Source organism: Rhinichthys klamathensis, unplaced genomic scaffold (assembly GCF_029890125.1).
Source record: "Rhinichthys klamathensis goyatoka isolate OS25496 unplaced genomic scaffold, OSU_Roscu_1.1 h1tg000599l_1, whole genome shotgun sequence".
Lineage (NCBI taxonomy): Eukaryota > Metazoa > Chordata > Actinopteri > Cypriniformes > Leuciscidae > Rhinichthys > Rhinichthys klamathensis.
In genome coordinates, this window is record NW_026607054.1 from 1,165,001 (window position 1) to 1,192,500 (window position 27,500).

At 45.1% G+C, this 27,500-nt stretch overlaps 1 protein-coding gene across 1 annotated transcript in view; it reads left to right on the forward strand.

Moving 5' to 3' along the window:
* Nucleotides 1-27,500, forward strand: part of plxnd1 (plexin D1) — a 142,422-nt gene that overhangs the window by 1,606 nt on the left and 113,316 nt on the right. The window contains 7 exon segments of the mRNA XM_056240447.1: nucleotides 4,920-5,096; nucleotides 14,901-15,032; nucleotides 15,688-15,788; nucleotides 20,847-20,976; nucleotides 22,564-22,685; nucleotides 22,687-22,709; nucleotides 23,000-23,108. Coding sequence (XP_056096422.1) covers nucleotides 4,920-5,096; nucleotides 14,901-15,032; nucleotides 15,688-15,788; nucleotides 20,847-20,976; nucleotides 22,564-22,685; nucleotides 22,687-22,709; nucleotides 23,000-23,108 — 794 coding nt within the window.

Consider the following 27,500-nt stretch of genomic DNA (forward strand, 5'->3'; position numbering starts at 1 on the left):
GACCCAAAAAGCATTTTTTTAGAGTGTATCTGCGAATGTGAGGCGACTAGAAATGGTCCGGTTACTTATCATCAAAACATCACCTATAACTCAACATGACATATATAGGCTATGCTTTAAAGTTACTTTAAAACGTACACTCTAAAAAATTCTGAGTTTTTAACCCAATTTTGGTTGAAATATAGACAAACCCAATTTGGGGTTTAAAAGACGTCTAATAGTCGCCTGATGTCTAGCCACACCAAGGCACATGTGGGCGGTCAGTGAAAGTGTCACAGACGTTCAGCCATCGCCCATGAATACACTAATCATCAATAGCCGGACTAGATCTACAGTTAAGCTGGAAATGACGGCTATTGCTGGCTAGGTTGGATTAAAAATGTAATTAAAAAAATGTAACCCAACGGCTGGGTTTGTCCATATTTGACCCAAAAGGCGTTGTTTCGAGTGTACTCAGCGAATGTGAGCGACTGGAAATGGTGACCTGCATATAAATGAAACTTTATTGTGAGTTCCGCCTGAAATTTCCCTTTTCAATATCAAGCCTCAGTCTAAAGCTCAAGTAGCCTAATGAACATTATTATTAGGGAAATGTTTTTTATACCAGACAGTGAATGTGATGAAGTTATATTATTTGTTTTACGCGGTTGTGTGGAGTTTGTGGAAGATATGCAAAATTCTACATTTTAATGACATTTCTGTCGTCTTTAAGTCACAGCCTGTATATAATCTCTCAATCACTGCAGGAAATGAAACACAACACAAAGTAATCATCGTAAATATTAGGAGGATATAATAACCTCAAAGAGCTTTTGCATCAGATCATGAGCTATGAACTATTAAACTGCCTATAGTAATAGAATAAAACAGAGTCAGAGTTAACTTGAGAGAGTTTCGACTGATGTCTGGAGGGACGTGTAGAGCCGGGAGAAAATCTGACACTCTAAAAGAGTTGACTTAAATTTGTATGTACAATCACCATGGATGTTTAAGTGATTTCAACTTAAATGACATTAAACTGACTTTAAAAAATGAGTTGAATCTAGTATAACTTAAAATATAAAAAAGTTTAAAATTCCTTAACTTATTTTGATGGGTTAAACACTGTACGTTGTCATAACTTGTTGATAATCTTTTTTTTTTTTTTACAGTCCTTTTCCTTTTGGCTGTGTCGATGTTTTAGCAGTTATTGAACTGAATGTCTGTTTCTGGTCTCACTGAATGAACAGCCGCATAATAATATACCGTGAACTCAAAATAATAATCCATCTCAAACATTACAAGCAAACCTGATGTGGATTTAAAGTCCTGTAAACCCGGTGAAGCGGATTCTGGAAACATGCTGTTTATATCAGAGAGCGCTGCGGTTATAACAAGCATGTGTCAGTCTGGGCTCTATTCAGTGCAGTGTGTGTGTGTGTGTGTGTCCTCTTACGCAACTGGGAGCCGATGACATCACAGTCGTGTCGGGCCGCTCAGGCTGCTGGAGTGTGTGTGTGTGTGTTTGGTCTGATAGATTACAGTCTCCCGGATCACAGGAGGTCACGGCTCTGAGGGAGAGGAACTCGTGAGAAACACTGACTCCAGCGCTCCCCCGCTCCAGTTCCCGTCACCCTGCCGTGAACCTCTGCTTCATCAGGACACACACACTGCCTAACTCCTTCATCAGGACACACACTGCCTAACTCCTTCATCAGGACACACACTGCCTAACTCCTTCATCAGGACACACACTGCCTAACTCCTTCATCAGGACACACACTGCCTAACTCCTTCATCAGGACACACACTGCCTAACTCCTTCATCAGGACACACACTGCTTAACTCCTTCATCAGGACACACACTGCTTAACCCCTTCATCAGGACACACACTGCTTAACCCCTTCATCAGGACACACACTGGCTAACTCCTTCATCAGGACACACACTGGCTAACTCCTTCATCAGGACACACACTGCTTAACCCCTTCATCAGGACACACACTGGCTAACTCCTTCATCAGGACACACACTGCCTAACTCCTTCATCAGGACACACACTGCCTAACTCCTTCATCAGGACACACACTGCTTAACCCCTTCATCAGGACACACACTGCCTAACTCCTTCATCAGGACACACACTGCCTAACTCCTTCATCAGGACACACACTGCTTAACCCCTTCATCAGGACACACACTGCTTAACCCCTTCATCAGGACACACACTGCTTAACCCCTTCATCAGGACACACACTGCCTAACTCCTTCATCAGGACACACACTGCCTAACTCCTTCATCAGGACACACACTGCCTAACTCCTTCATCAGGACACACACTGCCTAACTCCTTCATCAGGACACACACTGCTTAACCCCTTCATCAGGACACACACTGCCTAACTCCTTCATCAGGACACACACTGCCTAACTCCTTCATCAGGACACACACACTGCCTAACTCCTTCATCAGGACACACACTGCCTAACTCCTTCATCAGGACACACACTGGCTAACTCCTTCATCAGGACACACACTGCCTAACTCCTTCATCAGGACACACACTGCCTAACTCCTTCATCAGGACACACACTGCTTAACCCCTTCATCAGGACACACACTGCTTAACCCCTTCATCAGGACACACACTGCCTAACTCCTTCATCAGGACACACACACTGCCTAACTCCTTCATCAGGACACACACTGCCTAACTCCTTCATCAGGACACACACTGCCTAACTCCTTCATCAGGACACACACACTGCCTAACTCCTTCATCAGGACACACACTGCCTAACTCCTTCATCAGGACACACACTGGCTAACTCCTTCATCAGGACACACACTGCCTAACTCCTTCATCAGGACACACACTGGCTAACTCCTTCATCAGGACACACACTGCCTAACTCCTTCATCAGGACACACACTGCCTAACTCCTTCATCAGGACACACACTGCCTAACTCCTTCATCAGGACACACACTGGCTAACTCCTTCATCAGGACACACACTGCTTAACCCCTTCATCAGGACACACACTGCCTAACTCCTTCATCAGGACACACACTGCCTAACTCCTTCATCAGGACACACACTGCCTAACTCCTTCATCAGGACACACACTGCCTAACTCCTTCATCAGGACACACACTGCCTAACTCCTTCATCAGGACACACACTGCCTAACTCCTTCATCAGGACACACACTGCCTAACTCCTTCATCAGGACACACACTGCCTAACTCCTTCATCAGGACACACACTGCTTAACCCCTTCATCAGGACACACACTGCTTAACCCCTTCATCAGGACACACACTGCCTAACTCCTTCATCAGGACACACACTGCCTAACTCCTTCATCAGGACACACACTGCTTAACCCCTTCATCAGGACACACACTGCCTAACTCCTTCATCAGGACACACACTGCCTAACTCCTTCATCAGGACACACACTGCCTAACTCCTTCATCAGGACACACACTGCCTAACTCCTTCATCAGGACACACACTGCTTAACCCCTTCATCAGGACACACACTGCCTAACTCCTTCATCAGGACACACACTGGCTAACTCCTTCATCAGGACACACACTGCCTAACTCCTTCATCAGGACACACACTGCCTAACTCCTTCATCAGGACACACACTGCCTAACTCCTTCATCAGGACACACACTGCCTAACTCCTTCATCAGGACACACACTGCTTAACCCCTTCATCAGGACACACACTGCCTAACTCCTTCATCAGGACACAAACTGCCTAACTCCTTCATCAGGACACACACTGCTTAACCCCTTCATCAGGACACACACTGCCTAACTCCTTCATCAGGACACACACTGCCTAACTCCTTCATCAGGACACACACTGCTTAACCCCTTCATCAGGACACACACTGCCTAACTCCTTCATCAGGACACACACTGCTTAACCCCTTCATCAGGACACACACTGCCTAACTCCTTCATCAGGACACACACTGCCTAACTCCTTCATCAGGACACACACTGCCTAACTCCTTCATCAGGACACACACTGCCTAACTCGTCCGCTTCAGTCTCGGCGTCTGTAGTTCTGCTCATCGGAGGCAGGAAAACTAATGTTGTTGATGAAAATGATGCAACGAAATGAACACTGCAATCTATAAAAAGCTGGGCTAAAAACAACCAATTCTGGGTCATTTGGCAACTCAGCGCTGGGTAGATATTGGACAGAACTGGATTATTTGGGGTTTTATACATTAACCCATTTGCTGGGATGTTTTTTGACAGTGCTGGGTCAGTCAATTTTATATTGAAGGTCTTTCATTTTAAATAATAAAAATGCACTTTAAAATCTCTGTTATATTGGAACAGTTCAAAATGAGCGTTGACAAAAGTATCCAGTTTTAACCGGTTTGGCACAGACTATCCAACATTGGGTTACACTGACCCAGCCCTGAGTAGACATGTGATGACCCAGCAGCTGAGTTACAGAAAAACTACCCAGCACTACGTAAAAATATTCAAAATAACCCAATAAAATGAGCCATTAGGCTGAACCCAGTATTTGGGTTAAAAATGACCCAGCATTGTTTAGAGTGTGGTGTTCATAACCTGCTATAGTTCAGCTATGTCACTCGGTCAAGAGTGCTCTTCTCCTCATGTGATGGGGTTTATACAACAGTTCAACAGCAAGCTAATCATGATAACTGACCCTTTTAGACACAACATTATCAGTTTTGACTGTTTTTGCTCTTTCGCCAACGGAATTAGATCCAAACAAAGCTTTTCATGTTTCATTTTTGAACACATTGGGAGTCAAGCTGATTCAATGAGACGTACATGAAGTGTTGACTTGTTCTTCTATGAATGAGTCAGCTCTCGACGTCTTCTTTGGGTTGGGCCGATGTGAATGTGTCAGTGTTGTGTGTGTTGCAGCTTCAGCAGGAGCAGCTGAACTGTGGGGCCGCGCACCTCCAGCACCCGCTGGCCCTGAGGAGGCCCCTGGGGGCCCGGCCCATCTACGAGGCCCCGGGGCTCAGCTCTATAGCGGTAGACAACGTCCACAACCACACCGTGCTGTTCCTGGGGACGAGCAGGGGCCGGCTGCGCAAGGTGAGATGAGAGCAGAGGCTTACACTGCATTCACACGATTACCTGTGAGGGGGTGAAAGACTTCGTCGGTAACGCTTCCTTTTACAGTACTGTACTTACGTGTACTTACCTAGAAAGTACTGGCTAATATAAGGTAAATACATGGGTTAGGGGTAGGTTCAGGGTTAGTACCTAGTTATTACCCAGTAATTGTAATTACTATAATAAGTACATAGTATGTACATGGGTAACAGGACCAGAGTGTGTGTGTGTGACGTTTTAGCTCAAAATATCACACAGATATTTTTATATAGGATGTTAAAATTGTCACTTTTTGTGGGTGAGCACAAAAATGCGTTGTTTTGTGTGTGTCCCTTTAAATGCAAATGAGCTGCCGGCACAGGGGGCGGAGCTTCAAGAGCTGATGTGTGTGTTTGTGTGTGTGTGTGTTAGCGGCTCCGATTACCTCTCCTCAACATGGACTCACCCCTTTTGATGCGTGTCCCGGGGGCGGGGTTTATGTAAATCTTAGGGTTTGTGATGTCACTAACCCGGGAGGAAGTCAAGTCAAGTCAAGTCATCTTCATTTATATAGCGCTTTTAACAATGAATTGTTTCAAAGCAGCTTTACAGAGATAAACATATAATTTAAGGTAACAGATTGTTTTGGTTTTATAGCGGTTCTTGAATAATGTTACTTCCAGCTAAAGTTAACTTTGATTGATTCACCTCCGTCGAAATGATCAGACTTTAAACGCGAACCTGTGATTAACGCTGACGGCGTTCACATGCTCATTCAGAATTCTATAGTTATGTGCTTTTTAAAATATGTGCGCAGGTTTGTAATTCATACAACCCAGCCTAAACAAACTACTTTTCTTGCCTATAAATTTTGATACAGAATTTTGTTTTATTTTATCACTTCGGGGTACGCGAGCCGGAATTCACAGCGCTTTATCTGTAGAGTGGGAAAGGGATCCTCCATAGGGAGAGGATAGTGGATACTTCAGCACTGCATTGTCATCGGGTCCAGGCGAATCTCCTTCGTCAGATCTGGACACGGCCTGGATCCGGCAGGCTGCGGGAAAACCTCGGGATAAACAAAGACACTAATATTAGCGTAGATGCCATTCTTCTTATGATGTAGCGAGTACATCAAGATTTTAGGGAAGTGTTCTCAAAGCTAGAACTGACACTCTGTCAGTTCTAGCTTTGAACTGACAGAGTGTGTCTGCTTCCCGGACAATGGTAGGAAGACTGTTCCAAAGTTTTGGTGCTAAATAGGAAAAGGATCTCCCGCCAGCAGTCGATTTAGATATTCTAGGTATTATCAACTGGCCGGAAATTTTGAGATCGCAATAGACATGAAGGACTATAATGCGTTAAGAGCTCACTCAAGCACTGCGGAGCTAAACCATTTAGTGCTTTGTAAGTAATCAACAATATTTTAAAATTTATACGATGTTTAATAGGGAGCCAATGCAGTGTTGACAGAACCAGGCTAATATGGTCATATTTCCTGGTTCTGGTAAGAACTCGAGCTGCGGCGTTTTGAACTAGCTGTAGTTTGTTTATTAAGCGTGCAGGGCAACCACCCAGTAGTAGAGCATTACAATAATCTAGCCTTGATGTCATGAACGCATGGACTAATTGTTCCGCATTTCCCAATGAGAGCATATGGCGTAATTTAGATATATTTTTAAGATGGAAAAATGCAGTTTTACAGATACTAGACACGTGGCTTTCAGAAGAAAGGTTGGTATCAAAGAGCACACCCAGGTTCCTAACCGACGACGAAGACTTGACAGAGCAGCCATTAAGTGTTAGACAGTATTCTGGGTTATTACGTGTGGAAGTTTTTTGTCCAATAATTAGAATCTCTGTCTTTTCAGAATTTAGTTGTAGGAAATTACTAGTCATCCAATTTTTTATATCAGCTATGCATTCCGTTAATTTTGTGAATTGGTAAGTTTCGCTGGGTTTTGAAGAAATATACAGCTGAGTATCATCGGCATAACAGTGAAAGCTAACTCCATGTTTCCTAATGATATCTCCTAATGGTAGCATGTACAGAGTGAACAGCAGCGGTCCTAGTACTGAGCCTTGTGGTACGCCATACTGAACTTGTGATCGATAAGACATCTCTTCATTGACTGCTACAAACTGATAACGGTCAGTTAAGTATGATTTAAACCATGCTAATGCAATTCCACTAATGCCAACATAGTTTTCTAATCTATTTAAAAGAATGTTGTGGTCAATGGTGTCAAATGCAGCACTAAGATCGAGTAACACTAATAGAGAGATATAACCACGATCGGATGATAAGAGCAGATCATGTGTGACTGATGAGAGCGGTCTCAGTGCTATGGTACGGTCTAAATCCGGACTGAAAATCCTCGCAGATATCATTTCTTTCTAGAAAGGAACATAGTTGTGAAGATACTGCTTTTTCTAATATCTTTGACAGAAAAGGCATCATTAGTGGCGACATGAATAATGATCTTAGAGAATTTACGATTAGCATTAGCCAGCACTTTTAAGGCGCTCTGGCTCCCGGCAAACATGTGACTATGGTGGCTGGTGTCTCTATTTTCACGTTCCGTGTGATCGAATCACCAATTAACAGGGCACAATCAACAGAATTCTCAGTGGGTGTTTCACTGAGTGGGGCAAATCGATTTGTTATGGGAATCGGAACGGAAGAGTGGTTCTTTGATCCGCGACTAGAGCGGTGATCTCTCACAGTCACCCATCTGCCCTGCTGCACGGGCTCTACTTCAGCCGGAACTGAATCATGTAAAGAGTTCACTATGCTAGGCGCATCCAAAACACTATCTAAAGATCTAGCATTCTTACCATCCTCAATTAAAGTTTGGATGCGTGTCTCTAGTTCTGAAATCTTCTCCGTCAGCCTGACTGTCTCCTTGCATTTATCACATATAAATCCTATATTGCCATCGGAGAAGGCTATACTAAACATATGACATGTGACACAGGTGACAATAACAGGACAAGAAGACATTACTCACCGTGTTTGTTGACTGATTTCTTACTTACCTGAACTTTATGAACTCAAAGGCGCGGGCGCGCTAGAGAAAATAAATATATAAACGAGCGCACGGGTGGCGCGTTAGCAGGCTAACGTTAGCGAGTTACTAGCGTGCTGTGTTAACAATAACGGAAGCTAGAGATGTAAGGTTAATCTGAGATGTTGGGTAAGCTGTATTTAGTAGTATAAACAACTAGATAGTAAATGATGGCTCAAAACATAAAGAAATACGAGGCTCAGGCGGAGCTTACAGCCTCGAAGCAAACAAACACACAGCAGGCAGCGAGGCAGACAGGAGCCAGGAAGCTCGTGTAGTTCTACCAGCCGTTTCCTGTAGTCCTTAAAAACTATTTCTTTAAAAGTAAATCTCTCCCTTTGCTCTGAGCTTTGAGCGTCGTAACGTTGCAGATGTTGTTTATGCTCAAACAGCAACATTACACACTCACTACAGTTATAAACGTGAAATCATAATCAATAACCCCTTTCACTGCTGCGCTGAATAACCCTGCGATCTGAGTCTGTTGTTGAATGCAGTGAATATGAGCTTTATACGCTTGTTGGAGTCAGTGTGAAACAAAGCTCTCATCTTTTCCTCCCGGTTGTTTATACAGTCAAAAACAAATTTATTCAGACAACTGCAACATTTCTCACATTATCTCAGTTTATTCGCTATAGTTTAGACAATGGTGATAAATATGAGCAGAACTCAGAGTTCTCAGATCAGTGGATATTTGACTGGTTTTGTCCGTCCTTCTGTTAGACTCTCACACATGAATTATGTTGAATATCTGTCAGCTGTTCAATTTAACTACACAATTAGATAATACCAGTTTAGCTCAACCAGTGACCAAGCAATGCTTCATGTTGTTCAGTCTGTGTGTAAAAAGAGCATTAGCAGTTACAGAAAACACACTTCAGCAAAACATCATCAGCTCAAAGTGGAGGAATCATTATTGCTCACAAATGTTTATAAATGTCACTGGTAGTCTCTTTATGAAGAGTTTATGGGTATAATATCTCACAGTTTACTTTATTTTCCTCTCCTCACTTACATAAATGAACTATAGTGTCCTGCACACACTAGTGAAAACATATCAAATATTATATCTGATGTCTGGATAATGTTTGGACTGTATGAGGGAAACGGCTTCTCCAATGGGAACAGGTGTGGGGCGGGGCTTAGTTTAGTCCAGTGAGATTTGATTGGCTCGTCATGAGCAAGGATTTTGCAATGCTGAAAGTCTAAAGTATGTAACGTCTTAATATGATCAAATATTAAAGCTATGACAAATATTTGAATAATGTGACGTGTTGACCTAATGCGCGATTAGTTAATGCATCCCTAGTTTATACACCATATAAAGACCCTTAAAGTCCCCCTGTGGTGTAAATCCAGCTTTTAATGTTGTTTATGTGTGTATGTGGTGTTATTAATACGCTTTAAGACACACCATGTGTAAGTTCATAAGTCGACAGCATTGCTGAGTATTTCCTCCTTAAAACTGCAGTGAACCAAAAACACGGTTTGAAATCGCTGGTGTTTCTGACGTCACAAACGACCTTGTAACCAATCAGATCAACGTGTGATCGTCAACCAGTGGATCTCTGAGCTGAGGGAGTGAGTGAGTGGAGGCGGGGCTCATTTGCATATTCTTAGAACCACGCATACTAAATGAGGCAAGGGTGTCGAGTTACATTCAAGATATTTTAAGACATGAAGGAAAAAACGGTTAAATATGTCATTCTGGTGATCAAAGATGAGTTTTAAGGGATAATATAATGTGATTGACTACAGGGGACTTTGAGACGTGATAGTTTATGTGTCTGATAATGCACAGCTGTGATCGCAGTGAAGCTACAGCACATAGAAACACACATCTTCCAATATTTGTTCATTTTCTGTGTACGAGTGTTTGCCTTGTACACAAACTCCATTTAAAGCATTCCTGTCGGATCAGGTGGTCCGTCTTCGTGTGTGTGTGGTGTGGTGTGTGTGTGTGTGTGTGTGTGTGTGTGTGTGTGTGTGTGTGTGTGTGTGTGTGTGTGTGTGTGTGTGAGTGTGTGTTTGCACTGCTTCTGTACACAGACGGTCGGCTGGCCACAGAGTTTGCTCAGGATGTGTGTAAGAGCCGCTGGTTTCTGTGGTTCGTCTGTCGTGTCGTCCGGTGTAGTTCACTGTTCTCCTGTCAGAAAGCACACACTCTTAATCTACGTCTGTCGTCCATGAAGACCCTTTAACATCCTTGGAATCTTTCCATCCCAAACAAGGTTCTTTAGATTATTAAAATGTTCTACTCACTTTAGGAACGGTTCCTGAAAGGTTCTTTGGGGAACAAAAGAGGGGGGGGGGGGGGGGGATGGGGGGTTGGTAGGCCTAATATGATATTAGACTACATCGCCTATAATAAAATATAATGAATTTCAAACCTGCTGCACCTCCATCCACAGTTCTTAATGTTTTATCAGACAATAACTACTCAAGATTTAGCTTTAGTATAATTTCCGGGACCATTAGAATTAGGGCCGGATTCGGGATTCGGGATTCGGGACAACAGCTCAGATTTCGGGAGGTCTGGTCACCCTATACGTCATCAATCTATATAGTGTCAGTTCCAAAATCTGCCTCCAGTCGATGGATTGTACACTTTTTTTTGTGCAAAAATTCAAAGATCAAAGTGCAGATAAATGTGGGCCCTATTTTAACGATCTGAAACGCAAGTATCAAGCGCGAAGTGCAAGTAACTTTGTGGGCGGATCCCGGCGCTGTTGCTGTTTTCCCGGCGGGATAAATGACTCTTGCGCCCGATGCAAGTTTAAAAGGGGTTGGTCTGAAGTAGCTTCATTATTCATAGGTGTGGTTTGGGCGTAACGTGAAATAAACCAATCAGAGCGTCATCTCACATTCCCTTTAAGAGCAGGCGCGCTTGTTGCATGGCGGATTGCTATTATACGGCGGATTTACCAGGCGCGCGCCAGGAGCGGTTCACAGCCGAGGAGACCGACGTTCTTGTCAGGGCAGTGAAAGACAGAGAAGTGACGTTGTATGGGGATGGGATATTTTTTTTTCCTGGTTCTTGACGGACAAACTAATTCGTCAGATGTCCTTATATACACATGTGTCTTGCCACTATTGGGCAAACAGGTCTGATCCGTCATTACTACAATTAGCCTGAAAAATTTGGGTAAATGTGTCAGCTAGATTTAGGCCTACATTTTTTTACATCTTCATGGACACCACAATGATTTCCCTCATGTGTTCATATTTTTCCTTGTTATAATGTATGATTTGCAAAAATAAAAACTGCTGCATCTGTGTTGATGAGAGAATCAAAGTGTATGCGCGTTGTGCATCCGCTACATTATGGCCAAGCATGCGCGCTTAAAATAGCATTATGAACAACGCGCAACGCACCACTGACTTTAGACTGTTTTTTTCTGGTCAGTGGCGGAATTGTTTTATAGAACAGCAAAATAGCATGAGGGAAAGTTTGCACCGACCCGCCCGGGGAGCGCAAGTTCATTCCCTAGTTTACCGACGTGCGCCTGTGGAGGGAAAAGTCCGCTTTGCGCGGGTGCAAAATATGAATGATACATGCGTCAGTGTACAAAGTCATTTGCGCCGAGTGCAAGATAGGGCCCACGGTCTCCTAAACGAAAGATTCTGCACTGAAACGAGTCGTCAATAATTCAGTCTCTGATGAACCTGCGTAGGTTTGTAGCATAATGCCCTCCTCTGATCCTGATTGGCTGAGCAGCAGGGGCGGACTGGCCATCTGTGTGATCTGGAGAATCACAGAACGGCCGGTACTCCAGGACGGCCGGCGGGCCGGCCCACCAGCCGCCACACACATCCCAAGTCTCCCGCATATTGATAGCGGCTCCCTGATGTCCGCAAATTAGTTAAAATCTCCCGGAATCTAGAGCGAGCAAGAGCGCGCATGCGTAGCGCGTGCACGGCAGAGAGAGAGGGAGCGAGAGATTGCGTGTGTGTGCTAGTGTGCGCGTGTGTGCGCGTGTCCCTCACGAAGCGCATGTAAGGACCCAACCAATCAATTGTCAGTGCGGGCGGGCTTTTATCTCTACTACTCCCGAACCGAATTAATCAGAAATTACTTTGCAAGTTACTTGCTAGGGATGATGTTAGGAAGTGATATTCAGCTTGCTACATTTTTAATGATTACAGTAGTTAAAACAGCTAAACTTCAACATTTTAGCTGTAAAATGCCACATGCAGTTGCTAATATTAAGAAATATGTTGTGCTTTTACTTTTAAAAATGTTGGTAATGTTACAGTTAATGCTTACAAACTTTGAAGATTTTGAATACAGAAGTTACATTTGTAATGGTGTATTTTAATTTAGATGTGGTATTATTATTTGTGCAGTAGCTAAGATTAATTACTGCATAAACTAATTAAGATTATTAAGTAATAAATTAATTTTAAGACAGCATGGAATAGATTGTATAATACGCTGTTAGCTATAATTTGGATGGTATAGTATCATGAGCCACAGTTAAAGTGACACTCATGGCAGGCGTTATTGTTGTTGTTGTCGAGTTTCCGCGCACCGATTGCTTTGGGCCGGGCCTAGTCAAAGTCCAGGGCCGTTTTTTAGTCCCAGTCCGTCCCTGCTGAGCAGCGTCTCTTAGCTCCGCCCTCAAACACTGTAGTGTATCTGAGACTGGGAGAGTTCGGTTCGTGTCGAGAAGACGCTGTTTTCTGAGATTGAGACGGTGAAACCCACGCCATCGTTACTGTTCGTATCACTGTGATCAAGAGCTGAGGTTCAGATATGATAATGAGCGTTCTGACCAATCACAGCAGAGCAGCTCTCAGAGAGGCGGGGCTTAGAGAGACTGAATCTCCAATGGAAGCGTTTCAGACACTGAGAGAAAGAGCTGAAGCTGCAGTGGAGATTATGAGGACATTAGTGTGTGTTTGATCATGGATGAATGTGAATCTATTGTAGGAGACGCCAAAACAACATTAGCAGCCTTTAAAATAGCAGAATAGGGGCTCTTTATAACATAAATAAAACATAATTTATCATGTTCCTGAAGCCAACGCAGGTGAATTCAGGTTTAACCGTCCTTTATGTTTGCTTCTCAAAACCCGAGCCACACACACCGACTCACGCGAACCCAGAGAGAAACACTATTGATGTGCCGCTGCCTGAGAAAACATCTGAACAAAGAGGCGTAATGAGGGCCAGATCCCGGCCGGTGTGTGTCACGGCTCCTCGTGCAGGGCTGGAGGCGCTCGGCTCTCCTCAGAGATAAGGGGATCGAGACACTGCGGACGGCAGGAAAGCCTTGTTGTTTCGCTGCCAACACACAGAGACGTGTGTGTGTGTGTGTGTGTGTGAGAGAGAGAGAGAGAGAGAGACATACACTCATACCACTGTCTGGTGGTTCAGTGTTTTGATAATGTGTTTTCTGTTTCTGCCGTTTCTCAGTTTGTCGTTTCTTGTCATATTTCTGTGGATTTGAACACAGTTTGTCTTGCACTCTGAACAAAAGCTTTACCACTACACTATCCTGTCATATATTCACTGTAATTAACTCTTAATGCATCAGTTATTAATGTCTAATCTGCGGGTGGCGGTGGGTGTGCGAGTGCGACTGCATATATGAGTGTTTGAAGTGCTTGTGTTCTACATTTTATTCACATATATGAGTCAGGGTTTCAAAATGTACAAAAAAAAAACTTTCCATAAAGTTTTTCATGGTCAGGTTGACCACCTGTCACTCACAGATCCACCAATAGCAGAGCACAACCATCCAACCATCCAATCAATTCCTCACGGACACAGTAAGCCCCGCCCACATGTGTTCTTGGTCCACCTGGAATTCTTTCAACAATCAAAGACTTTAATATCTTTAATATCTCTACAATTTAATATCACCAGGATGTGTGTGTGTGTGTGTGTGTGTGTGTGTCCTGTGGGGGCTTTCATGATGCCGCTGAGTGTGTGTAATGTTATTTGTTGGGTGAGATAAGCTTATTTGAGGATCTGTGTTAGTAGAGCCTAATTCTATTAGAGCTCAAGGTCTGTTTATCTGTGTTTCTGTGTGTGTGTGTGTGTGTGTGTGTGTTTCTGTCTGTACATCTGCTCATATTAACATCACTAACACTCACACTCAGGCTTCAGACGGCTTCACTGTCCAGAATAATGCAAGCTTTGCTTTCTCTTCCACAGGTACTTTGATTAGGACACACACATCCACACACACACACACACACACACACACACACACACACACACACACACACACACACACACGCACACACACAGTGTGAGAATGGTAATTAGCAGTGTGTGAAGGTTGATTTGGGCTTGTCAGATTGAGTTGACGGATGTTTCACACTCGACTGTGTTCTTGCTCTTCTCAGCACTCACAGGATGGTAATTATGGTGCTTTATGATATCATATCATTATCATGTTCTTCCTCTCGTCTGCCGCCGTTCCATTTACACTCGCGCCGTGGAGAAGCAGTCAGGACTATAGAGCGGGATCACATGACCCCGTCCGTCAGCGCTGTGTGTTCTAGAATATCAAACCATGAGCCAAGAAAAAGATGAAACCCATTGGAGATGGAAGGTCAAGTCGAGTGTGTTGCATTGTGGGATACAGTATGTGATACATATGATTGCAATCCAACAAGCTTTTTTGTTTCAGAAACGTTATTTAACTTCGACACTCCTGCAGTGTGTTCTCTGTAGATGTGTTGTGCTGAGGTGTGTGTGTGTGTGTGTGTGTGTCTTCATCAGCTGACTCTGCTGGCCGACCTCTCTGTGGCGAGTCTGTGGTCACTGAGACTCCCTGCTTACGAACCGGTTCACCACATCATGACCTTTGACCCCAGCGACAGCAACTACCTGTACGTCATGACCACACACCATGTGAGTATCAAGCGTTACACACATCATGACCTGATATACTCCTCAAAGAAGGCGGAGCCTCAGAGCCACACCCACCTATTTACATCATCACCACACAAGCCAATGGGAGATTACATTTACATTTAAAATGTTAAAGTCCACCGTTGTATTCATTAGTTAATGCACTGCGAACTGCATGAACAAATAATAAACAGCAATGTTTTTATTAACTAGCAAACGGTGATAAATGCTGCAACAAATGAATTGCTCATTGTTAGTGATAGTTATTGCATTAACTAATGTGACCTGGTTATATTACAGAGATATTTAAGCTGTTTGTGTCATATATTTGATGAAAGTGTAGCTGCATGAATGTTTGTTTAGCACACACACACACACACACACACACACACACACACACACACACACACACACACACACGCACACACACACACACACACACACACACACACACACACACACGCACACACACACACACGCACACACACACACACACACACACACACACACACACACACACACACACACTGTTTCATCAGGTCTATTTCTGTGAGGTGATGAGAGAGTGTTGTGTGAACCATCGTTGATGGAGGCTGTGAAACTGAGCATATGTCTGATCCTCAGTGTGTGTGTGTGTGTGTGTGTGTGTGTGCAGCTCCTGCGTGTGGCTGTGTCGGCGTGTGACCAGTACAGCTCCTGTGGAGAGTGTTTGAGTGCTGGTGATGCTCACTGCGGCTGGTGTACGCTGGACACACGGTAAACAAACTCCACAGTCTCTCTGAAATCTCACACCAGCTCCACAGTCTCAGTGCTGGACAGGACCCCAGACAGCAGCAGTGCCGGCCCAGATCCGGCCCACATCCGGTACATGTGGATTCAGCGCGCTCCAGATCTGGGCCGGCACTGCTGCTGTCTGGGAATGTTGATGATGATTTTCCAGGATCACACACACCCGATGGCATGAAATGTAATGCATGAGTTGTACTGTATGGACTTGCATCTTCTTTCTCTTTCTTTCTGTGGGAAAAACAGTGTCAATTCTGCTGAACATTTTCAGTTTCACTTTATTTTGATGGTCCCTTTCACACTTTCTATTGACTATGAGTAACGTTACACCTACATGTCAACTAACTCTCATTAGAGTATTAGTAGAGTATTAGTAGAGTATTAGTAGAGCATTAGTAGAATACTAGTATAGTCTTAGTAGAGTATTAGTAGAGTATTAGTAGAGCATTAGTATAGTATTAGTAGAGTATTAGTAGAGTATTAGTAGAGTATTAGTAGAGCATTAGTAGAGTATTAGTAGAATACTAGTATAGTCTTAGTAGAGCATTAGTAGAGTATTATTGGTATTAGTAGAGCATTAGTAGAGCATTAGTAGAGTATTATTGGTATTAGTAGAGTATTAGTAGAGCATTAGTAGAGTATTAGTAGAGTATTAGTAGAGTATTAGTAGAGCATTAGTAGAATACTAGTATAGTCTTAGTAGAGTATTAGTAGAGTATTAGTAGAGCATTAGTATAGTATTAGTAGAGTATTAGTAGAGCATTAGTAGAGTATTATTGGTATTAGTAGAGCATTAGTAGAGTATTATTGGTATTAGTAGAGCATTAGTAGAGCATTAGTAGAGTATTAGTAGAGTATTAGTAGAGCATTAGTGGAGTATTAGTGGAGTATTAGTAGAGCATTAGTAGAGTATTAGTAGAGTATTAGTAGAGTATTAGTAGAGCATTAGTAGAGCATTAGTAGAGCATTAGTGGAGTATTAGTAGAGCATTAGTAGAGTATTAGTAGAGTATTAGTAGAGCATTAGTAGAGCATTAGTAGAGTATTAGTAGAGTATTAGTAGAGTATTAGTAGAGCATTAGTAGAGCATTAGTAGAATACTAGTATAGTCTTAGTAGAGTATTAGTAGAGTATTAGTAGAGCATTAGTATAGTATTAGTAGAGTATTAGTAGAGTATTATTGGTATTAGTAGAGCATTAGTAGAGCATTAGTAGAGTATTATTGGTATTAGTAGAGCATTAGTAGAGCATTAGTAGAGTATTAGTAGAGTATTAGTAGAGCATTAGTAGAGCATTAGTAGAGTATTAGTAGAGTATTAGTAGAGTATTAGTAGAGCATTAGTAGAATACTAGTATAGTCTTAGTAGAGTATTAGTAGAGTATTAGTAGAGCATTAGTATAGTATTAGTAGAGTATTAGTAGAGCATTAGTAGAATACTAGTATAGTCTTAGTAGAGTATTAGTAGAGTATTAGTAGAGTATTAGTAGAGTATTAGTAGAGTATTAGTAGAGCATTAGTAGAGTATTAGTAGAGTATTAGTAGAGTATTAGTAGAGCATTAGTAGAGCATTAGTATAGTATTAGTAGAGTATTAGTAGAGTATTAGTAGAGCATTAGTAGAGCATTAGTAGAGTATTAGTAGAGTATTAGTAGAGTATTAGTAGAGCATTAGTATAGCATTAGTAGAGTATTAGTAGAGTATTAGTAGAGCATTAGTAGAGCATTAGTAGAGTATTAGTAGAGCATTAGTATAGTATTAGTAGAGTATTAGTAGAGCATTAGTAGAGCATTAGTAGAATACTAGTAGAGCATTAGTAGAGCATTAGTAGAGTATTAGTAGAGTATTAGTAGAGTATTAGTAGAGTATTAGTAGAGTATTAGTAGAGTATTAGTAGAGCATTAGTATAGTATTAGTAGAGTATTAGTAGAGTATTAGTAGAGTATTAGTAGAGCATTAGTAGAGCATTAGTAGAGTATTAGTAGAGCATTAGTATAGTATTAGTAGAGTATTAGTAGAGCATTAGTAGAGCATTAGTAGAATACTAGTAGAGCATTAGTAGAGCATTAGTAGAATACTAGTATAGTCTTAGTAGAGCATTAGTAGAGTATTATTGGTATTAGTATAGTATTAGTAGAGTATTATTGGTATTAGTAGAGCATTAGTAGAGCATTAGTAGAGTATTATTGGTATTAGTAGAGCATTAGTAGAGCATTAGTAGAGTATTAGTAGAGTATTAGTAGAGCATTAGTAGAGTATTAGTAGAGTATTAGTAGAGTATTAGTAGAGTATTAGTAGAGCATTAGTAGAATACTAGTATAGTCTTAGTAGAGCATTAGTAGAGTATTATTGGTATTAGTAGAGTATTAGTAGAGTATTATTGGTATTAGTAGAGCATTAGTAGAGCATTAGTAGAGCATTAGTAGAGTATTATTGGTATTAGTAGAGTAGAGTAGATTCTGTTAGGTTAGTAGAATAAGTTGATAAGTAGTTGTAAAGTTACTTATAGTCAATAGAATATCTAAAGTGGGCTATTGAAATAAAGTGTTATCATATGTTCTTTTGTGTTTCACAGCAGAAAGAGTCACAGGGCTTTAGAGAACAAGCCCTTTGAGATTTAGTGACAAAAATACACGTGTGGAATTTGTCAAACTGTGTTTGAACGGGATTTCAGATGTTTTGGGCTGGATTTCCTGTAGAGTTTATCTTTATTCAAGGGTTTTCCTGAATGCTTGGAATTTGAGTCAGACGTCACTGGGTGAAAGAGCAGAGATTCTTCACTCGTTTTAACATTTATCCCACTCATGATGATTGTTCTCATGATAGAAGCTCTTTCAGAGGAACATGTCAAACTGAGAGTCTTTGTGTCTGTGAGTGAGTGAGTGAGTGAGTGTGTGTGTGTGTGTGTGTGTGTGTGTGAGTGAGTGTGTGTGAGAGCGAGAGAGAGAGAGAGAGAGAGAGAGAGAGAGAGAGAGAGAGAGAGAGTGTGACAGACCGAGGGAGTGTTGTGTGTGTGTGTGTGTGTGTGTGTGTGTGTGTGTGTGTGAGAGAGAGAGAGAGAGAGAGAGAGAGTGTGACAGACCGAGGGAGTGTTTGTGTGTGTGTGTGTGTGTGTGTGTGTGAGAGCGAGAGAGAGAGAGAGAGAGAGAGAGAGAGTGTGACAGACCGAGGGAGTGTGTGTGTGTGTGTGTGTGTGTGAGAGAGCGAGAGAGAGAGAGAGAGAGAGAGAGAGAGAGAGAGTGACAGACCGAGAGTGTGTGTGTGTGTGTATGTGTGTGTGTGTGTGTGTGTGTGTGTGTGTGTGTGTGTGTGTGTGTGTGTAAGTAGGGATGTAGGAAGTATGGCAAAGTGACGCAGCGTCTCGTTCCCTACTCAGGGATCTAGGGTTACAGTCGTAACCGGAGACGTTCCCTTTCGAGGCGTCGATGACGCTTTGGGAACGAGAATGCCCGAACGCCATACGGCCAAGAACCTGTCGTGTTAAATTGTCACGACATGAGAACTCTAGACCCAGGGTATCCATGTCTAGGTCATAAAATCTGACACAGGTGAGCGGCGAGGACCAGCCCGCTGCATCACAAACTTCTTGAAGGGACACCCCAGAAATGAGGGCCTTGGGGGCCGCCATACCCCTAGTAGAATGGGCTCTCATATGCCAGAGAGATAGCCTCGACTGTCCATTTGCTAACAGTCTGTTTGGATGCAGGAAGGCCTTTCTTAGGGGACCCAAAGCACACCAGCCGCTGATCAGACTTGCTCCACTGTGGACGTACGTGTCCAGTGCCCTGACGGGACAGATGAGGTTCAGTTTCTCCTGGTCTAGATCTTCAAAGGGAGGAGGACAGAACGCCTGCAGTACGATAGGCTGTGGTAACATTGGTTGGAACCTTAGGTACCAATCCGGGTTTTGGATTGAGGAACGCTTTGACCATCCCGGGTGCAAACTCAAGGCATGAAGGAGATACCGAAAGGGCCTGAAAATCTCCTACTCTTTTTAGTGAGGAAATGGCTAGAAGGAACACAGTTTTGAGGGTCAGAAACTTTTCTGAGACAGAATCAAGGGCCTCGAAGGGAGCGGTAGATAAACCTTCTAGAACAAGAGCCAGATCCCAAGCTGGACCTCTGGTACGGACTGCAGGCCTCAGCCTCAGAGTGCCACGAAGGAAACGTGTTATCAGAGGATCTCTTCCGACAGATAAAGCCCCCAGGGGGACATGGTAGGCAGCAATGGCAGCAACATAACCTTCAGTGTGGACGGACATAACCCTGAGCGATTACACCAAGAGGTATACACTCTCCACTTCAGGGCGTATAGCTTCCTCGTGGACGGAGCTCTGGAGTTGAGTATGGTCTCTCTATATGTCTATGAGTCGGGCCCCTCGGAGGCCAGACCCACAGTTGAATGTCTCTGGATGGGGATGGAGGATTACTCCCCCCACCTGAGATAGAAGGTCCCCCCTGACCGGCAGCTCCAGGGGAGAGCCGTCGAGAAGGGTTATTAGGTCCGAGAACCACACCTGGCTTGGCCAGTACGGAGATACCAACAGAGCGGCCTCCCGAGGGCCCCGGGTGCTGAGGGGAACACCTCTGTAGGGGCTGCCCTTCATGAGCGTCAGGACCTCTTCTGTGCCGGAGCCTTCTTCGCGAGCAGAGCGTTCCTCAGATCGGTCTTATATATGGGCCTATATGGGCTTCTGTTTTAATGAATAATACAGCATATAAAAGTAATAATAATTTCAACATTTGAATATGAAATATCTGCTCCAGTTTCCCTCAACATGGCAAACCTGCAGCTTTGAAGCTCGTGTTGTGTGTATCTAGCAGGACGTTTAGATCGTGTGTGTTCCTGATTCTCATGTGCTGCTGTTTGTTCACATGCGTGTGAAGGGAAGTGTAGTTCGATCACGGCTCTCTGTGTGGCGTACACTGCTTGAAACACAGTTTATGAAGTGATATGATGATGATGATGATGATAATGATGATGATGATGATGATGAAGATGATGATGATGATGAAGATGATGTGCTGCAGGTGTTCGGTGCAGAAGAACTGCTCCAGTGGGACTCTGAGCCGCTCTTGGATCAGCAGCGCTGACGGTGTCCAGCAGTGTCCATCCATGACCATCACTCCATCAGAGATCAGTTACTCCGCACACATGAGGGTAACACACACACACACACACACACCTGAAGGGGTTTATTCTGAGATAACAACCGGCTGGATGTACATTATCCCGCTTGTATTATAATTAAATAATTAGACACGAAATATTGATTTGAGTTTAAATATTTTATTAGCTCTTTGAACGCAAAGCAGAGAGAGCAGTTTCAGCGGCGAGATCAAACTAGACGGACATTTAAGAGATACGGTATACAGTCATAACACTTATTACACGGCATTACAACGCATAAATAATTATGGGGATAAGAGATATTGATTTCAGATTAAACTGTTTTAAAATCGCACCTGTTTGTTTCTTATAATCCAACAGTGAACAGAACAATAGTCACAAAATGGCCGCCGCTGCGTTTATATTAAACAAGAGAGAGCGAGTCCACGATACTGGATGGCATAATCAAAATACTGATTTGACTGAGTTTTAATATTTTATTAGCTCCCAAAACACAAAAATTCCATGAAGAAAGAGTGTATAGCGCTGCTGTCTTCAGTGACCGGATGAGCCTGTGTTTCTGCTGTTATCTGGGAATAATACACCGCTGGATGTGTGATTGACCAATCAGAATAAAGGAAGTATTTATTAAATAATGTGTGTTTAATGGCATCTTTGTATGGCACATCACAATCACAGTTGAGAATATCTGACTCATTACAGCAATCAACAATATGTTTGAGGCTTTTATAACATTTAATAAGTAATCTGCAAATTATCGAATTATCATTCATCACAACAAATACAGAAACTTTCATTTAAATAATCATACAGCAATTGTTCAATAAAACCATTATAATAAATATATATTTTTCTTTATGATAAATAACTCCAGATGTTTCTGTCATCACACGGCCTCGTCTGAGAGAGAGTCGGTTCATCACTGTTTCTCTTCAAAGCTTAATTTATGCATTCATTTGCATGATAAAAAGTAAAATAATTACCTCTCGTTTTTTGAGCATGTTTGTGGAATAAACTGATTTGCATAATTCCTTGCAAGTGAAACAACAGTCTCATACACTGAACACAACACACATTTCAATCTTCAGTTTGCTGTTTTAAAATTAGATTAATATTAGCACAAACAAACATTGTAAGCGTATATTTGGCTCAGATTGGGTTTTTTCCACATAAACACTGGGAATCTCTGGAAGATCTCCTGGAGGAGCTTCTGTCCTGATGAATCTCTCAGCTGATGTTGATTCAGGCCGGAGGAATGGAGTCTTCAGCCCAAACAGGAAACAGGAAGCAGGAAACAGGAAACAGGCACCATGTCAGGAAGTCCACCATCCTGACAACAATAGACTCAATGTGGCGTGTGATGATGGAGAGATGAGTGTGTGAAGAGGGAGCCTCAGTTTCTAAAGCTTCAGATTGAGATATGAACCCTGTTACTGTGTGGGGGCTATTGCTGCTCTTATCCACGCTAGGCTGCGTTCCTAACCAGAACAGAACCAGACCGCCGATCCAAACTGAATGCTAACTGTCAATCGTCTTCTGGTCCTGACAGAAGTGTGTTTCTCTCAGGATGTGGGGATCCTGATCGGGTGTGTGTGTGTGTGTGTGTGTGTTTCTCAGGACGTGGGGATCCTGATCGACGGCAGTGTCCCGGATCTGCAGGGTCTGAGGGTGGAGTGTGGTTTCGGGGTGGGAATCTCCACTAACGCCACTGTGCATCTGGACTTCGGCACGACTAAGATATCCCACAATCCCCTCGGGCAAAGGTGCTTACACAAACACAGCTTCAGTAAACATATGCAGTAAATCTTTTTAGACCTTTGGTGAATATTTCCAGCATAAGTTTGTTTTTTATTATTGTTCACTCACTGATCCTGTCAAAGGCATTTCAGTGCAAGACGAGACAAAACTATTATATTTAGTGTAGAGTTATGATGCAGCTGAATGTGTCTCTGTTCAGATCACATCACTGTCCCCGGGCATTTCAGTGCAAGACGAGACAAAACTATTATATTTAGTGTAGAGTTATGATGCAGCTGAATGTGTCTCTGTTCAGATCACATCACTGTCCCCGTGGCCATCAAGGTCAATGGTGTTCCTGTGGTTTCTGGAAGTTTCATCATTTACGAGTGTGAACGAATGGGAGCAATCCACTCCACAACTGCGTGAGTAAACACACACACACACACACACACACACACACACACACACACACACACACACACACATATATATCTACACTATATTGCCAAAAGTATTGGGACACGCCTCCAAATCATTGAATTCAGGGGTTCCAGTCACTTCCATGGCCACAGGTGTATAAATCAAGCACTAGGCATGCAGACGCTTCTACACACACCTGTGAAAGAACGGGTCGCTCTCAGGAGCTCAGTGAACTCAAGCGTGGGACCGTGATCGGTCGAATCACGAATCACGCTTTTCTGTCTGGCAATCCGATGGGCGAGTCTGGGTTTGGCGGTTGCCAGGAGAACGGTACATGCCTGACTGCATTGTGGCGAGTGTAAAGTTTGGTGGAGGGGGGATTATGGTGTGGAGTTGTTTGGTGGAGGGGGGTTATGGTGTGGGGTTGTTTGGTGGAGGGGGGTTATGGTGTGGGGTTGTTTGGTGGAGGGGGGGTTATGGCGTGGGGTTGTTTGGTGGAGGGGGGATTATGGTGTGGGGTTGTTTGGTGGAGGGGGGTTATGGTGTGGGGTTGTTTGGTGGAGGGGGATTATGGTGTGGAGTTGTTTGGTGGAGGGGGGGTTATGGCGTGGAGTTGTTTGGTGGAGGGGGATTATGGCGTGGGGTTGTTTGGTGGAGGGGGGTTATGGTGTGGAGTTGTTTGGTGGAGGGGGGGTTATGGCGTGGAGTTGTTTGGTGGAGGGGGATTATGGTGTGGGGTTGTTTGGTGGAGGGGGGGTTATGGTGTGGAGTTGTTTGGTGGAGGGGGGGTTATGGCGTGGAGTTGTTTGGTGGAGGGGGATTATGGCGTGGGGTTGTTTGGTGGAGGGGGTTATGGCGTGGGGTTGTTTGGTGGAGGGGGGGTTATGGCGTGGAGTTGTTTGGTGGAGGGGGGTTATGGCGTGGGGTTGTTTGGTGGAGGGGGATTATGGTGTGGGGTTGTTTGGTGGAGGGGGGATTATGGTGTGGGGTTGTTTGGTGGAGGGGGGGTTATGGCGTGGAGTTGTTTGGTGGAGGGGGATTATGGCGTGGAGTTGTTTGGTGGAGGGGGATTATGGCGTGGGGTTGTTTGGTGGAGGGGGGTTATGGCGTGGGGTTGTTTGGTGGAGGGGGGGTTATGGCGTGGAGTTGTTTGGTGGAGGGGGGTTATGGCGTGGGGTTGTTTGGTGGAGGGGGGGTTATGGTGTGGGGTTGTTTGGTGGAGGGGGGATTATGGTGTGGGGTTGTTTGGTGGAGGGGGGTTATGGTGTGGGGTTGTTTGGTGGAGGGGGGTTATGGTGTGGGGTTGTTTGGTGGAGGGGGGGTTATGGTGTGGGGTTGTTTGGTGGAGGGGGGTTATGGTGTGGGGTTGTTTGGTGGAGGGGGGTTATGGTGTGGGGTTGTTTGGTGGAGGGGGGGTTATGGCGTGGGGTTGTTTGGTGGAGGGTGGATTATGGCGTGGGGTTGTTTGGTGGAGGGGGATTATGGCGTGGGGTTGTTTGGTGGAGGGGGGTTATGGTGTGGAGTTGTTTGGTGGAGGGGGGTTATGGTGTGGGGTTGTTTGGTGGAGGGGGGGTTATGGTGTGGGGTTGTTTGGTGGAGGGGGGATTATGGTGTGGGGTTGTTTGGTGGAGGGGGATTATGGTGTGGGGTTGTTTGGTGGAGGGGGGTTATGGTGTGGGGTTGTTTGGTGGAGGGGGGGTTATGGTGTGGGGTTGTTTGGTGGAGGGGGATTATGGTGTGGGGTTGTTTGGTGGAGGGGGGTTATGGTGTGGGGTTGTTTGGTGGAGGGGGGGTTATGGCGTGGAGTTGTTTGGTGGAGGGTGGATTATGGCGTGGGGTTGTTTGGTGGAGGGGGATTATGGCGTGGGGTTGTTTGGTGGAGGGGGGTTATGGCGTGGGGTTGTTTGGTGGAGGGGGGGTTATGGCGTGGGGTTGTTTGGTGGAGGGGGGTTATGGTGTGGGGTTGTTTGGTGGAGGGGGGGTTATGGGGTGGGGTTGTTTGGTGGAGGGGGGTTATGGTGTGGGGTTGTTTGGTGGAGGGGGGTTATGGTGTGGGGTTGTTTGGTGGAGGGGGGTTATGGTGTGGGGTTGTTTGGTGGAGGGGGGTTATGGTGTGGAGTTGTTTGGTGGAGGGGGGGTTATGGCGTGGAGTTGTTTGGTGGAGGGGGGGTTATGGCGTGGAGTTGTTTGGTGGAGGGGGATTATGGCGTGGGGTTGTTTGGTGGAGGGGGGGTTATGGCGTGGAGTTGTTTGGTGGAGGGGGGGTTATGGCGTGGGGTTGTTTGGTGGAGGGGGATTATGGCGTGGGGTTGTTTGGTGGAGGGGGGTTATGGCGTGGGGTTGTTTGGTGGAGGGGGGTTATGGCGTGGAGTTGTTTGGTGGAGGGGGGGTTATGGCGTGGAGTTGTTTGGTGGAGGGGGGGTTATGGCGTGGAGTTGTTTGGTGGAGGGGGGTTATGGCGTGGGGTTGTTTGGTGGAGGGGGATTATGGTGTGGGGTTGTTTGGTGGAGGGGGGATTATGGTGTGGGGTTGTTTGGTGGAGGGGGGGTTATGGCGTGGAGTTGTTTGGTGGAGGGGGATTATGGCGTGGGGTTGTTTGGTGGAGGGGGGTTATGGTGTGGGGTTGTTTGGTGGAGGGGGGGTTATGGCGTGGAGTTGTTTGGTGGAGGGGGGTTATGGTGTGGGGTTGTTTGGTGGAGGGGGGGTTAAGGTGTGGGGTTGTTTGGTGGAGGGGGGATTATGGTGTGGGGTTGTTTGGTGGAGGGGGATTATGGTGTGGGGTTGTTTGGTGGAGGGGGGTTATGGTGTGGGGTTGTTTGGTGAAGGGGGGGTTATGGTGTGGGGTTGTTTGGTGAAGGGGGGGTTATGGTGTGGGGTTGTTTGGTGAAGGGGGGGTTATGGTGTGGGGTTGTTTGGTGGAGGGGGGTTATGGTGTGGGGTTGTTTGGTGGAGGGGGGTTATGGCGTGGAGTTGTTTGGTGGAGGGTGGATTATGGTGTGGGGTTGTTTGGTGGAGGGGGATTATGGTGTGGGGTTGTTTGGTGGAGGGGGGTTATGGTGTGGGGTTGTTTGGTGGAGGGGGGGTTATGGCGTGGAGTTGTTTGGTGGAGGGGGGTTATGGTGTGGGGTTGTTTGGTGGAGGGGGGTTATGGTGTGGGGTTGTTTGGTGGAGGGGGGGTTATGGTGTGGGGTTGTTTGGTGGAGGGGGGTTATGGTGTGGGGTTGTTTGGTGGAGGGGGGTTATGGTGTGGGGTTGTTTGGTGGAGGGTGGATTATGGCGTGGGGTTGTTTGGTGGAGGGGGGATTATGGTGTGGGGTTGTTTGGTGGAGGGGGGTTATGGTGTGGGGTTGTTTGGTGGAGGGGGATTATGGTGTGGGGTTGTTTGGTGGAGGGGGGTTATGGTGTGGGGTTGTTTGGTGGAGGGGGGGTTATGGCGTGGAGTTGTTTGGTGGAGGGTGGATTATGGTGTGGGGTTGTTTGGTGGAGGGGGATTATGGTGTGGGGTTGTTTGGTGGAGGGGGGATTATGGCGTGGAGTTGTTTGGTGGAGGGGGGGTTATGGCGTGGGGTTGTTTGGTGGAGGGTGGATTATGGCGTGGGGTTGTTTGGTGGAGGGTGGATTATGGTGTGGGGTTGTTTGGTGGAGGGGGGGTTATGGCGTGGGGTTGTTTGGTGGAGGGGGGATTATGGCGTGGGGTTGTTTGGTGGAGGGTGGATTATGGTGTGGGGTTGTTTGGTGGAGGGGGGGTTATGGCGTGGGGTTGTTTGGTGGAGGGGGATTTTGGCGTGGGGTTGTTTGGTGGAGGGGGGTTATGGCGTGGGGTTGTTTGGTGGAGGGGGGTTATGGTGTGGGGTTGTTTGGTGGAGGGGGGATTATGGCGTGGGGTTGTTTGGTGGAGGGGGGATTATGGCGTGGGGTTGTTTGGTGGAGGGGGGTTATGGTGTGGGGTTGTTTGGTGGAGGGGGGATTATGGCGTGGGGTTGTTTGGTGGAGGGGGGATTATGGCGTGGGGTTGTTTGGTGGAGGGGGGTTATGGCGTGGGGTTGTTTGGTGGAGGGGGGATTATGGCGTGGGGTTGTTTGGTGGAGGGGGGTTATGGCGTGGGGTTGTTTGGTGGAGGGGGATTATGGTGTGGGGTTGTTTGGTGGAGGGGGGATTATGGTGTGGGGTTGTTTGGTGGAGGGGGATTATGGTGTGGGGTTGTTTGGTGGAGGGGGGGTTATGGTGTGGGGTTGTTTGGTGGAGGGGGGATTATGGTGTGGGGTTGTTTGGTGGAGGGGGGTTATGGTGTGGGGTTGTTTGGTGGAGGGGGGATTATGGTGTGGGGTTGTTTGGTGGAGGGGGGTTATGGTGTGGGGTTGTTTGGTGGAGGGGGGATTATGGTGTGGGGTTGT